The sequence below is a fragment of the Atta colombica genome, unplaced genomic scaffold (genome assembly GCF_001594045.1).
Source record: "Atta colombica isolate Treedump-2 unplaced genomic scaffold, Acol1.0 scaffold12, whole genome shotgun sequence".
NCBI classification, from domain to species: domain Eukaryota; kingdom Metazoa; phylum Arthropoda; class Insecta; order Hymenoptera; family Formicidae; genus Atta; species Atta colombica.
Genome location: NW_017259206.1, coordinates 5,807,326 through 5,822,620, shown reverse-complemented (window position 1 = coordinate 5,822,620; position 15,295 = coordinate 5,807,326). Strand labels below are relative to the sequence as shown.

Sequence of the window (15,295 nt, the reverse complement as noted above, 5' to 3'; positions counted from 1 at the left end):
GAACAATAAGCGCTTTTTTATTAGGATTATTCAAAATACGAAACTATGATTTACCTCTTCAGACTTCATATTGTTATCGTTAAATTTATAATGGTGAACTAATAAAATATGAAATTAAATTAGAGTTAATAAGAATCTAGGACATTACACAGTTGTATTTTGAATAGAATAATAAAGATTAATTTATTAGATAAGATTTTTTGCGAAACTTAAGAAGAAATTTCTACGATCTTTATCTTATACTTTCGTAATTTCAATCTTATATTTATAATAGTCAGTTTACTGAACGAATGGTTCAATTTGAGCCAAAATATTTATTTTCGAAAAACACTGACAAAATGTTATATCAACAACATTATCTTAATAATTTTGTTAATTCAATAATACTATCAATCAAACAAAATTTTATTAAAACAAGAGTATAACGTATTTGATTCATTAATAATGTTGAATTAATAAAATTATGTTCAATTAAAATAGTGTTGATATAACATCATTTTGATTTATCCATTGATATATATCAATTTATTATTTTATAAAACATAACCGCACTATATATATATATATATACTCTTAGTAGCGCTATTTTAATTAACTTTATGATTTCAATTTCAAGATTCCTTATTTATTTATTTTGTAAAACACAAGACATCAACAATAATATATTTCAGGACAAAATTCCACGGGCAATAATGAGTCGCTAGCGGAAAGTGCGAAGGTGTCTATTCCTAAGAATGGCACATGATTACTTTCTCCGACAGCCTGCACGGCTGGACATTCGTCGACAACGCCGGCGACGATGACGACGACGACGCAGCGATGAGTACGATGACGACGTAGTCGAGAATCGTGCGCAACGCCAGCTGTCTTCCGGGTTTAAGCCTGAATAGCCAGGTTTCCACGGTGTAGGTTTGCATGATGGAAACAGTCTCGCGATGTCGGCGAGTGAGATCGAGCGAACTTTTCCTACGCGTGACGGCATATGTGAAAATCGCGAAATTACAACTTCCCGCTGAGATTTTTGACCGACAGACTTGATTAAATAAAACTCATAACAGATTTGAAATCTGTGTATGTATTTCAGTAAATAATTTAATTAAATAACGTCGGAAATACGGAAATAAAATCAGAGAATTCTATGCAAAAGCGCTGAATATTTTCATAGAACGGAATTTTATTTTCAATTCAATATTTTTAATGCGGCACGCGCATTTTTTACATCGATTTATTTTTTAGTATGAATTTCCCACGTGTATGAAAGAATTAACACTTTTTACATACATGTACACGGTTCGATAGTTTGATTGCGTACATTTCAAATGATACCAGCGATCGGATAACTATAATCGAAAGGCAATCTTTAACCGTGGCCTTGCTGACCTAACTGACAATACAACCTTGAATGATTGAATAATAACGGGATTTCACGTATTTTGCATGGAGCTTAAGTATTCAGATTACAATTAAGATTCTATAAGTTTTCGAATTTGCACATTGTAATGCAATGTTAATCGATGTGTTAATTGATACATTACAACATTGTATTTGTTGAAATCGACTGTGCAAAAAAGAGAAAAGAATAAGAGAGAAGATTATCAATAAGGTTTTGAATAAGGCTAATCACGTCGCTAATCATGTCGTCGGTACCGTCACTTGCAAAAAAAAATCGATTTACGTACTATCTTTATCTTTAGTGTTTGATTAAGATGAATGAATGAACATGCAACTGTGATATCAAAAATATCGCAAAATATGCCAAACATGTTCTCCAATTATGCTCAGAAAATGAACTCACGAGTGCTCTGTATTTCGATATTTTTTACAATGACTCAAGGAGAATAATAATCATTTTCTCTTTATATAAATTATACAGGAAATATTAATAATTCTTGGCGTAATTATATTTATAAGAATCTTAAACAGTATTATTGAATTAATATTATTGAAATTTTCTGATTTATTAATCTGAAAAAAATATGCAATTCGATATTACATTTTGTCAGCTAATTTTTGCACTGAGAAAAATGTTTTTAAATCAACAAAATGTATCAAGAATAGGATATCAAAGAAAATTTCTGTTAACCAGGCAATTTTTGATAATCAGAAATTCTGTTTCATCTCACCAAATTCCCATTTTTCATTGATTCAATCAAAATATTTTTCTCAATATATAAGATAGCAATGAAGTGATAATTATTAACTAATCACACGAATTCCCAAAAATTTGAATAACCGAATTGCTATGATTTCAAGATTTCATCTGTAAGTCCCAATACAATAATTCGAAGTCTTTCAACTTAAATTTCTTGCAGCTGTCATAATTTTGTTGCACGACTAGCTCAGAAAGAAGTTTGCACATTTTCTCTGCCCCGCTGAAAAATTATTTGTTATCTCGACATGTGGTGTCAGTGTAATTATTACCTATCACATTAACACTTCACTAATCATGAATCCAATGAAAGTTATTTTCGTCGATTTAATTGGATCAATAATAATCAATGAATTCTGAAAAAAAATTATCCAAACTCTATTTTATTTAGTATTGTAAATAATATGTAGTACTTCTTCTCTTTTCTCTCTCTTAACGCAATACGATCGATTTCGCATGTAGCTTGACTTACAACTTTATAAGTGAAACTTACCTGGAAGAAGATAAGAACGATTCGTCAGTTGTTAGCTATTAGTCAATTAATGTTAAAACGAGTAAGCGTCTCACTTTCGCTGTGTCGCGATGATTTTTCGATTCGATTACGTAATATAACCAGGAAACAAAGCTTCCATATGTGTATGTGAAGAAAATAATATAAATAATTCAATAAATAAATGTGTATTTCTATATGTGAACATCTCCAAATAATTCAAGGATCTAATTAGTAAATAATTTTTGCAAGACCATCTCCAGGAGATACTCATCGGATATTTTGAAAGATCAGGATGAGTAAATAATGGAATGATCCTCAAATATTAGTCTCTAGCGATTGCAATATCGTTCGGCGAAATCGGATTTCGCGTATCGACTTCTTTAAAAGGCAGAGCACGTGGATTGCACTCGTGCTCCGAATGCAGTCCGCAACATGCATGTATTATTGTCGATATATATGTGTATCAACGCGTTGAAAAAAAATGTCTCACATGTGCACGCATATTTACGTACATGCACACACGTTACACTTTGTAGTTTCACCTGTTTTATCAGGATATAACAGTACAGTAGACTTCGTGCATAGGATCTTATACAAAGTGCTTGTTAAGGAAAATGCGAGTACTTTCTCGCGAATGTGACTTATGCCCGTTTCTATCAATGTAGATTAATTTTAATCTCGGTTTAACTTATACTTTTTATTTGTTTCTAATTTTAAGAATTAGATAAAAATAAAGAGTCAGTTAATCTGAGATTAAAGTTAATCTATGATAGAAACGTTAGACAATTTAAATGTTTTTATAAATAGTATATACTCATACATAAGAGATTTTCTCAGCTTGCTGCGTGATCTTCTACAAATATCTTTATAACAAATATCTTTCTAGTTTTTAAAAAATTGCAAAAGATTTTTAAAGCGGAATTCCAATCAAAGCATCATCAAGGTCGAGAACAAGATATCTTGAGGTCATAGGTCGATGCGCGAGTTAACTTGGAAACTCCGCTCGTATAATCGGAGATGCGGTTCAATATCGACAAGATTGTCGACTTTACGTCACGGCTTAGTCGGTTTTTTTATATCTGATAATTTCTATATAATCATTCTATATAATCTAAAATTCTAAGAGGCATATTAATATTCATAGTGGACTAGATAAATCGATAATAATTCATAAGGGAAATTTATCGATCAGAAAAGCTAACAGATTTTACATAAATTATCCGTGAAATAACATCTGCGAAGATTGTCATGAAAATTTCAGAAAAATTGTTTCTCCGTTAAGTAATCGCAAAATAATTTTGCATTTGAATGAAAATCTAAAATCATCTTTATAAATTATAAATTGTATATATTTAATATAATAATTTGATATAATAATCTAACAATTTTAGTTTACAAAGGATCTCTTTCTGCATGTTACTAATTTGCACAAAGTGCAAAATTGTGTTCAGGTTTATATTATTATTTATATTAAATATTCTCTTACTCTGAATTTTTAAAAATATCCCTCAAATGTCTTCTTGAAAATTGTTCCTGAGAATATCTTGATGAAACATTTTTGCATTACAGAATTTAGATATCAACGTGATTAGCAAATTTCGTAAAAAGAATAATTTCGAGGTACGAATTTGTCATTATTAACGATGACGTGACGCTAACCGTATAATATAATGTTATATGCTTTAGGACTAGGTGAGGCTAAACTAACCCATCCTTTGCATTGTGCATTCGCAAACGCGATTCTAATCTATTGTGCTCGATAACAATATCGCGGACGAGTATCGCTATTTCAACAAACGTACTGTCAAAGACAATATCAGTCATTAATTCGTGAACATAAATCGACAAAGTTTTAAATTAAAACTTGGAAAAATTGAAACTTTGAAAAAATAATCTGCACTAAATCAACTTTATATGAATATTGATATATAATATTCGTTTTATGAATATTAATTTACATTAAACAAATTACATGTACTTATAGAAAAAGTTATGTGTTAGAAAAGGGTATTAAAAAATCATAAAAAAGTAAAATTGTCCATCGTTAAAATTTAGCATGTGCTATGCTAAATATCATGTTTCTCACGTATGTTTATGTTCAATAGTAAATTATAATGAAAAATTTTGAATTAAAAAATATGGAAACTCGCACTTTTAATGACATATGAAATCTTAATCTTAATCTTCATTTATTTAACAAAATTAATGAACTTTTATCATCAAATAACAATAGAATTAATTTTTATTATATTCATGGAAAAAATGGACAATTCTTTTAATAGCCAAATTGTTGATTATTAAATAAATATTAGATACTATTACGCTCAAAAAAAATTAATTTTCAACAAATATTTTTTTCAAATATTCGTTAATGTGCACAGCAAATATTTTTTGCTATTTTAAAATAGACGGCAAGTAGTGCAAACATTTTGCTATTTTATCTTTCTTTACCGAGTATAAGTATCTGATTCATTTGTGTAAGTAAATTTGTTATGCTTGCTTTTTAAAATCATAATGGATATGAAGAACTGAATATATAAAATAGGAATAGAACACAGTTCGTTCTAATTCGACGTGGTACGACTTGAAAGTATATGCAAATAAACAATAATAGTTTCTCCATGGAAATTTTCTACTTGTATAATAAAAGGAGATGAATAGATGAGAAAAAGAGAGAAGGAAAAAACACGAACGCGAGCAGGAACGAACTGAGGACGTGGGAGGATGCAAATACGAAGAGCCTTGAGTCGAATCCGCTGTAACTAGGATAGGTGCATAGATGAATTCACACGTTTACATACATGGAGATGGATGATTCATTCACGCTCCATGTTCGATTAATCCGACCCGCCTAGTTAACAGATATGTTTTGCGATAAACGATGCAGGTAAAAGACGCTTCTCAACGACATTCGCAGTGACAGTCATTACAATGACTATACTTTGTTGCATCATACATTATTTTAGCTAGAAATTAAAAATAGTTAAGCACTCGAATATATATTTTTATTTCAATTTCATTATTGAGCAATAATTTTTTCAATTGTAAATCTTTTATGTGTTGCGTCATATATTATTTTAAAAAGTTAAAAATACTTAAGAACACGAGTATATACTTTTATTTCAATTTTATTATCAAGCGTTTTCTTAAATCATAAATTTCTTTCTACATATCTTTTCCGTTTGTCATAAAATCTTTTATTAAAAAAAGGATTTAAATCTTGGAAATCTTGGAAATCGATCTTTTTTTAAATGTTATTGTTATTCATACGCGTATCTTTTGGCGTATTCTTTTGGAAATTTTCTATTTATATATTGTAGATGAACAAACACACGTCAATTCCGCGTTGAGCGTTAATACGTTGATCATCGTGCAGTAGTCACAGATTGAATGTAGGCTGGCTAACGTAAGCAACAGGTGGGCGTTTCTACTGAACGACGACTTCTCCCTCTCCTATGCCACTACTTCTCTAGCCGATTTTTCCAAGTGATATATCGTGACATTACACAGCTTGATTCATAATCATTATGCTATGAAAAACCATCTTTAATTTCTACTCACACAGTGAGTATTTATTAGCGAAATTAAATCTCTCGCTGTGCGTGAAATATACATCGATGAATTTTATCGATCTAAGTTTTTGTTTTGAAGAGATCGGCGTATCTGTCTAGTTCCAACTTGTGATATGCGTGCCTACCGTTCATGTAAACATGATGCTGCCTCCACAAGTGCTGGTACTGGGACCACCTGGAACTTGTGCTGTCTTCGTGGATGGGCGGTAACGGCGGGTGTACTTGGTGGCCGTGGGAGGTCGGCGGCAGGGGTGGTGGCGGTGGTTGCTGGGATTGCGGCTGCTGATGAGCCGGCGCGACTACAATGTGCGGATGCTGCGGCGGCTGCACCGGCTGCTGATGCTGGGGTTGAGGATGGTGCGCCTGGGTGTGCAGCACCCCAGTTGGTACCGGCGGTGGCGCCAATTGCTGATACTCCATAGCGCAGCTCATCCGATTATCTCACGCGCGCATTTAATTATTCTCGCGGTATCTCACGCGATCCCCCCGCCCCCCCCGCAATGTCCAACGTGGTTAAACGACAAGTCTCCCGAGGTTTCCTTTCACTTGCGATAGGCCGGACGACGCGCTCGCATCCGTGACAGCGGGGATGTTCGCGACGCAAGGAGCAACCGCGATGTCTGTATATATCGGCGAGGGAATTACTTGAATTTATCGCGGGCTATTGATCACCGAGGCTGTCCGCCCGTTATCGAATAGATTCGGTTCCAGAAGCGAGGCGCGTCGTGGCGAACATACGATTATTTCTGAAGGCGGGAATCTCCGTGGGAATGCTTGTAGTCTATCCTATGAATCAGCTGCGGAATTTTCCGCAATCGATCGGTTAACGTTTCGCCTCGATCAAATTATCCCGGCGAGTTCTCGAAGCGGATCGCTGTCTGTCCGACCACGTGATGGTTGTTAATCCTCACGCTTCATCCGTTAGTAAGCTTGATTAAATCTTCAATTAGTCCACTCACAATAGACCTGATACGTTCATGATTCACTGAGAAAATCCAATATCCAATAAAAAGAAAGCACTTTCGCGAGCAGTCAGACTAATGCGTTCGGAAACTCGCGTGGTGACCACGCAATAGAGTCCACGCTGCGAAGGGCACTGCTCCGATTCACGAATCACAAGGATCCCAGACTCGAAGTAAGTCCAGTGCACGATTAAACCGCGAGCTCAGAGAGTAGCACAGTGTTGACTGTCAAAATCGCCTCTCGTCAGCGTCTATCCGTCGGCGTCGCATGCCGATTGGAGCACCATCGTTGCCGGAAGCGGCGCTCCTATTGGTCCCACTCCATAGCCGGCGAGAGGGGGCAGGGCACGGACGATGTGCCTCAACATCGTCCTGGAGGTGAGCGTAGAGAGACAGCACGAGGAAGGATGGAGCGAGGAAGACGGAGGAACGCGGGCGTCCAGGCAGGCACAGACAGGAGGGAGAAAGATAGACAGAAGGTGGGTATACAAAGGGAGAGGGAGAAAGAGAGAGGAAGAGGTTGGAGGGAGAGAGAGAGAGAGAGAGAGAGAGAGAGAGAGAGAGAAAAGGAAAAAGAAACTCTCGCGTGCGTGTCTCAAACGTGTGGCGTCCGGAAAGACACTGAGTCGCAAGCGCCACGCCGTTCGAGAGGCTCTTTCCCTCTTTGTCGTGCTCACCGATATTCTGTCTCACTCTCCTCCGCCCCAACATCCGCTTTTTCCCGCCCCCACCTCCCACTATATATCTGAAACCTGACCCCACTCGTCGCGCAAAAGCGCGAGCGCGCACACCCGTCGGTTTCTTCCTTCTTCGCTTCGCCGACGACGTCTCTCCTTCCTATACGAACCAGCGAGCACCAACTTTATCGACGTCCCTGTCTAGTTTCTAGGATCCAGATCCAGGCCTCTTCCTCCCGCTTGGTGAACGCCACCGTAGTCCTCTGGTCTATCTGCCTGGCTGCTTGCTTGTGCGCTTCGGCTGATCGCGTCGCACTTTTTCACTTGTCCTGTCTATGGCTTGCCTTCCGTCTCTACTTACTTTATCACCTCTCTCGATACCTAGCTCTCCAGACTCTCGAACGCTGAAGAACAACATAGGAGCTTTTATTCACGATTTAGCTGCTACGCTTCAAACACTCTGACGAATTTAATTTTCATGCTCCGGTCGTTTTTAAATATATAGATCGACTTCTTTTTCCAATCTTATTCCTTCGATCTGAAGTTCGTCCTGAAGTTCTCGAGCTGTGGGACATCACTTAGAAAGACGAGACGTGTTCGTATCTTTAAACGCATGATTATTCATCAGCAAACAAACATCGATCCACCGATCTTGTCTTTAAAGTTTTAGCGTCATCTTCGTCTGCAGCGCGTACGGTAGAAGAGGAAGCTGTGTCCCTTCCAAGTAAATATACCTCTCTCTACCAGACTGAAACGCTATCTCCTCGTCTCGCCTCGACTGTGGTATTTTGCCACTTTCGATTTTATTTAGCGAAGGAGCGCAGGAGCATTTCATTAATTTCATAGATCAGTCAATTAAAATATTCTGCAAAAAGTATGTCATTCCATATAAGGAAGGTTAGTCGACTTACTTTTTAATTTTCGCCAACTGCCCGTTTTATTTTTCATTTTAATGCTTATAAAAATAGAAATCCTAATTTCCGGATTAAATCTAAATCGTTTCACATGGAAAGAACATGTTTTTTTGCTGAAATATCTAAAAAGATTTTTTTGGACTCTGAAAATAAATATGTAAAATGCACAAATTATAATATTAAAAACTTTTTGCCGCATTTGTCATCAATGTTTAAGCGTTCTCCACAGTTACTTTGACGAACAAAATTATTAACAGTTTTTTTCCGTGTATTATTAGAGCATTTCGCTATTGTTCGAAATATCATATAAACACTGATTTTTTAATTATTCTTTTTATTATTATTATTTAGATTATTAACGTGTTAAATTAATTATCTTATTTCAAATGATATAATAAAGTAAATTCTGTATTTCTGTTTGTAATATCTTGAAGATTTATTTCATGATCAAACTACGAAAGAATTTTTTTTAATTTCTATAATATCTAATATCAATTTCTAATAATAGTAATCGCGTTAATATCCAAATTTAATGTTGCGAACGTAGACAAAGATGTTCGTGGCGGCCATTATAATTCGCGAAAGCGTGTCTCGCTTTGGGTCAGGGCCATCAGGATCGGGCATCCGTGGGCAAGATTCAAAAAGAATCCCGCTATCTCTGTTCTATAATATCTTCGACAACGCGGAAGCGTCAGCAGTTAGTCGTAGTCTGAGTCTAATTTAGTAAAAGACAACTCTCAATAAAGGAAGATAATTTTAACATTGAGAGAAGATTGAAAAATAAAAAAGAGAATATCGTAAAATTGAAAATGTTCTCATAAATAATTACAACAGGCTTAATTACAACATATATTTATCTATGTAAAAAATTCGTAAAATTTCGTTTAAGAAACTCTGTTAGGAAATCACAGAAAATAGTTCCACGCAGAAATATTTTCCACTTTTTTTTAAATAATTTTTTTGAGACAGTCTTTTAATACTGTATTGTAAGTTTCTTGTAGGAAATGTGAGAACTGTAATTTTAAATGTCGAAATATAATTATTTTCCTTTCTTATATCTATTTAAAATAAAGTTTTGTTTATCATTCAATCATACAGATTGCAGTTCTTCTTTCACTGTGATGATCATACGAGGAGAGAAAAAAGAGAGTGCGGGAGGGCCCGACATAAGTTACGTAGTGAAGGCATGAGGCTCTGAATCACCAGAACCGGTCCGGTAGACGCGATGCCTGTTGTGCGAACGCGGAAACCACGAGAGACCTGCGGACTCTCGCGAGTCACGGAAGGATTCCTTTCTCCTCTTCGCTCACCGTACTTCTTTTTATATCTCTTGCTTCGTTTTTAGTTCTCTCATTCCTCTCTCTTTCCTCTCCTTTTGCTCTCTTTTTATCTCTTTTATTTTATAATAGACATTCGTCTATTATTTTAAAATAGAGATTCGTCAGACACTTGTCTGGTATTTTCTGTGTGACCAAATATTTTTTATTTAATTACACATTAGTATAATTTTTTTATTCTAATTGTTTTAAATTTTGTTTGAAAAAAAGAGATTGAAAAAAAGAAAGTTGTATATTTATATCATAACATTGTTGTATATAAAATTACAAATCAACTGCAATTTTATTAAGCAAACCAAACTTTATCGCAATTTAATTAAATTTTAAATTTTCATTTTACAATAATTATTGAATTTTACAACAAAATTGGAATTAAAATAGTTTTATCAACAATTAATAAATTACTAAATTCGCTAATTCATTCTTTTACTTTCTCTTATTTAATTTAAAAAATATTTTTATTGTTATTAGCATAGATTAAATGCCGTCCATATTCATACATTCTATCAGCTTGGGAGATCTTAATGCGAGCAAAGACGCCGCAGCTTTCCGGCTAAAGGTCGGTCGGGAACTGAAACGAGTATCGAGCAACCTGTTGATTCTGGACCCTTTCACTCCCATCTTTGATTCGTGCTAAGAGGAGGCAGATGATGCTATTGATTTATCGCAATATAATCTGATATTTCATAATCTGTGTATGTTATTTTATAGTTAAAATTATCTTTTCAATTTTCTTGAATCAGTCACAGTGACATTTTTAGTCATTGATGCTCAATAATAGGATATTCAATAAGAAACGCGGAAGCCAATCGATTCCAACAAAGTTTTTAGTTCGAATCTCGATAGCCCGAATAGCCGCCGGTTTCACAATCTGGTTGAAGCAACATTTCGCGGATCAGATCAGAATGTCGGAACCGGTCGCTTTAGGACCGGGCCAAACGTGAAAACGAAACTTTCGGCGACTTACTTTCTCCTAGGCGTGCATTCTCTCCGCCTCGTTATTGCAAAATCGGATGTGCCTTCCAGAGGATGGTCATCTTTTTTTGTGTGAATACTAATTCTAATACTAATAATTCAGTTGCTAAAAGCGGAACGCGTGAAAAAGCGCGAGTTCTTTCTTCGAGTTTCGTTAACTGATTTACTTTATTCATTGCCATTGTAATGCGAAATCACTGCGATGAATCTTTTAACAGGACACGACAGAATATATGCAGAAAGAACGATTTTGCTGCAAGAAATGTTGCTGGATCTAAAAATAATTTTGTTTTCGTATAACCAAAATAATATGCTGCAAAATAATTATGCTCAAAATTTAAATTGATTGTTAGAATCAAATTTTTTGCAGCATTGCTTATTATTTTTTAGTTTCTAATTATATGTAATATAAAACAATTATTTTGATGGTCTAACAAAATTATTTTCAGATCGAGATCCAACAAAATTTTAGATTTTTCTGTAAAATCAAAATTAAAATTCTTCGCGCGCAGGATTTTTCAATCTGTTTACTGCAAAGAGTCTTTAAGTGTACCGCGAAAATTTTGAAGAAAATAAAAAGAAGCGAAAAAATTTAGAAATAAATAAAAAAAAAAGCGAATAAACCATGAAGTAAAAAATGATTAAAAAATTGTGAAAATTATTTAAATTTTATTGTGTTTATTTTCATTTTAATTAAAGCGATATCTTATTATTGTAATAAAATCGTATTTAAAGCAACAAAATAAAACTTAAAAACTTTACTGTTTATTTGTGAATGTCACGTTAGCGATAAAGTTTATCCGATAAAGACTACACTGAGCAATGAAGCATGTGTATTTAAAGACGTACTTCTACAAATTTGACTTATTATTAATGTGCTGCGAATTGAAAAAAGTTGAAAAACGCTACGCTTTTTTACTAATAATAATTTAATATAACTACTACTCAAACTGATGACGATCACAAAATACGACACAAGAAGCACTCGATTTTTGCATTTAATAAATTAAAAATTTCCGATCAAAACATTTTCAGTTTTTGCCATATCAAAAAAACCCTCTATAGGCATGGATCAATAAATGCATATAAATTATATCAGCCTTATATAAATTTGACATTGCGTTAAAGACACAACTACCGTATCAATAAATTTGTTTCCCCATATTCACGTTTTTGCTTGCCCTATTCGAATAATTTAATTCGCTTAGCCTTGTAAGTATTTTTGCAATTCTATAAAGTTAAAAAAAGTTAAAAAAACACATGAATTTTTACTTTTTTACCTTCTCTTACTTAGAATGTGCACGTATTAACAATTTTTTAAACATCATTGCCATTTAAACATCATTAAGTTTTTTTCGAAGCAAGTGCATGCTCTAATTTTTTATTAATTGAAAAGGAATTTGATCATTAGATGAAACTTATCTTGTTTTCGTTATTACGCAAACTATGCATTTCATGATCTTCCTAATTAAAAAATGATAGAAAAATTATAATACATATATTTATACATAAATATTTAAAGATGTTATTAATTATTATACATATATCGTAAAGAATAATGTAAAAAAATCTCTTTAAGTTTTCTAAATAACTTAAATTAAATTTAATCTTCTTTTGATAGTTTTCAGGAATAAATTTTTCTATAAATATAAAAGAAAGAATATTTTTAAGAAAAATTTTTTACTTATAATACAAATAATGTTCAAGTTGCAAATCTCTTAAGAAATCTTATCCTGAATTAAAATATGAATGATCTTTCGTTATACATCGCCTCTTATAGAGAAGATAAAAGACTCGTCACCTAATAATAATAGTATCTAATCATTCAAGCAACACTCAATTTATTTTTTCTCTTTTAATAGTAAATAATTACAGAGCTACGCCGCGTTGTGCCGCATTATTGCTGTAACTGGAAGTATACTTTATTAACTAGGCAAGGTTTTTACTTTCATTTTAAAGTACTTGAAAAATTCTCGATCTACAAACACCATATGTGATTATTCAGAAAGAAATTCAGATAAAGTAATATCAACATAATTAATCACATAGATAGCATCTCCGTTGCACGCTACATATTTACATTGATAATTATTCAAGAATTAATTTTTTTTTCTTTCGCCTCTGTGTACCGTTCAATTTGCGTACCGCATGTAAAACAGAATCTGGATTAGATAATCCTTCTAAGAGTGTTGCGTCTAACGATGCAACGGATCAATCCTTATAGGTCCGTGAAGAACAAGAACGAGAAGTTTGCGTATGGATGCTTGCGGTACAAATGAACCTGGAAGCGGCAGCGCGTTTATTAATTATTACCTTTCGGTAAATACCATTTGCGGGACTTTCGTTCCCGACCTTTCGTATTCGCGGATGCAACGTACATGACAGGACCCGAATGGATCCTGGCAATAACTTCGCATCCGTCCGATACAAACTCTCAACTGCTGACCGCATATATATACCTAAGTCAGCACGTACTTATTATCGCTCGAATTGATTGCCGGTACGCGAAGTGTGGCCGATACTATATTTGTGCATCTCACGGAAATTTCCGCAATTGTTTCCCGATGAGTTCATTTAAACCATTTTCCCGTGTTCTCAGTGTATAAAAAAAAATTGAAATATCGAAAAGTGTGATTCTTTTATTATTGTTACAGAAATATACGCGGAAAGAACGATTTTGCTGAAAAATTTAAAATTTTATATACGAATCTGAAAATAATTTTGTTAGAAACTCATCTGATTGCTAAAATATCAAAAATTTTTTTGCAGCATTGTATATCATTTTTCAGTTTCTAACATAATTATTTTATTGGTCCAATAAAATTATTTTCTAATCTCATTGCAAATTCAAATGTATAAAAAAAGTGTGTATAAAAAAACTACAATATATGTGTATGATTAGATATGTTTCCATGTAAAAATAACATATTGTACTGGATACAAAAATGAATTAATTTAAATGTGTACAGTGTTATTTTATGCAGAAAACCAATCACACATACACACACACATATATTGCACACTTTACATACTTTTTAGTATCCACATTGTTGTAGAAATTAATCACGAGCTTTCTTTATATTTAAAATGAAGGTCATGGTTATGAACATAAATTAAAAATAATAAATGATTTAATTGAAAATTATAATTATAAATTAAGTTACAATAATTACTTAAATGTAATGAACGTGTATATTAAATTTTACAAATTTTCATGAAAAATATATTAAATTTCATGTATACAAATATACTTTTCAGTTATAAATATATTAAATTTAATGTAATGTTATGAAATTAAGTTTCAATTGTGTAATTGAAAAATATATTAAAAGTCATGGAAAATTTTTAACAGTGTAGCAGAATTTGAAATCTTTTAGCAAAATCATTCTTTCCCACATATATGGTATAAGAATGTAAAAAGACATCTGTATTTGGAATACATGTAGAAATTCTTATTTAATTAATTTCATTTGTTAAACTTTTGAAGCGCGATCAAGAACGCATATTCTTGAATTTCTTTTCTCTGTCATACGAAAGAGAAAAGATAGAGCGTATCAGACGTATCGTTTTCTTGTAATTAATTCGCTGCAGTCTGTCTACCCGAAATAAAATTAATTCAATTACCGCTATCAATTTCGTCAACGATTCACGCACGTGGCGCGTTTAAGCAACGGCTGATTATTTAAACTGCTAAATTTTTTATCGTTTTATTTACTAATCTAATAGATCCCGGGCACGTGCTCTCAGTACATCATCGTCTTCAGGAAGTGCAGCGGGCGCGTTGAAATTACACGTGTAGCTTTTATAATCTTTTTGACATAAATATTCTGCGCGACGCCGCTAACATCTGCTTGTCAGCTGTTAATTGAGCCGAGCTCGAAGTTAGAGCCGTTAGATCAAAAGGAGGTTCAAACACACTCGTAAGATTCTATATGAACACAAAAATAGATCGCGCAATTGCAGAAGTCGCGTATTTAATATAATAATTTATTGGAAACAATTGCGATTGACAACAGGAGACAAATAATCTATTGGAACGATAAGCTTTTGTTAATTAACGTATGAATAATTGTATTAATGTTAAGTAAGAATTCATAAATATCAGGATTTTCTTCTATATCTATATGAATATTCATCACAAAGGTATTTTGATTCACGGACAAATACGTAAGATATTTTATGCAATCAGGGTAAATGTTAGAGAAAAAAACAACAG

General features: G+C 33.5%; 1 protein-coding gene across 3 annotated transcripts in view; it reads right to left on the bottom strand.

Annotated features, from left to right (window-relative positions):
* Positions 1–15,295, bottom strand: part of LOC108694479 (thyrotroph embryonic factor) — an 86,978-nt gene that overhangs the window by 28,945 nt on the left and 42,738 nt on the right. For 2 of the 3 annotated variants that reach the window (XM_018204014.1, XM_018204016.1), the window contains exon 1: positions 6,340–7,807. The exons of the other annotated variant lie outside the window; for it this stretch is intronic. In XM_018204014.1, coding sequence (XP_018059503.1) covers positions 6,340–6,646 — 307 coding nt within the window. In that variant the 5' untranslated portion in view covers positions 6,647–7,807. Of the gene's footprint in view, positions 1–6,339; positions 7,808–15,295 lie in introns of those variants that run through there. 3 annotated transcript variants of the gene reach the window in all.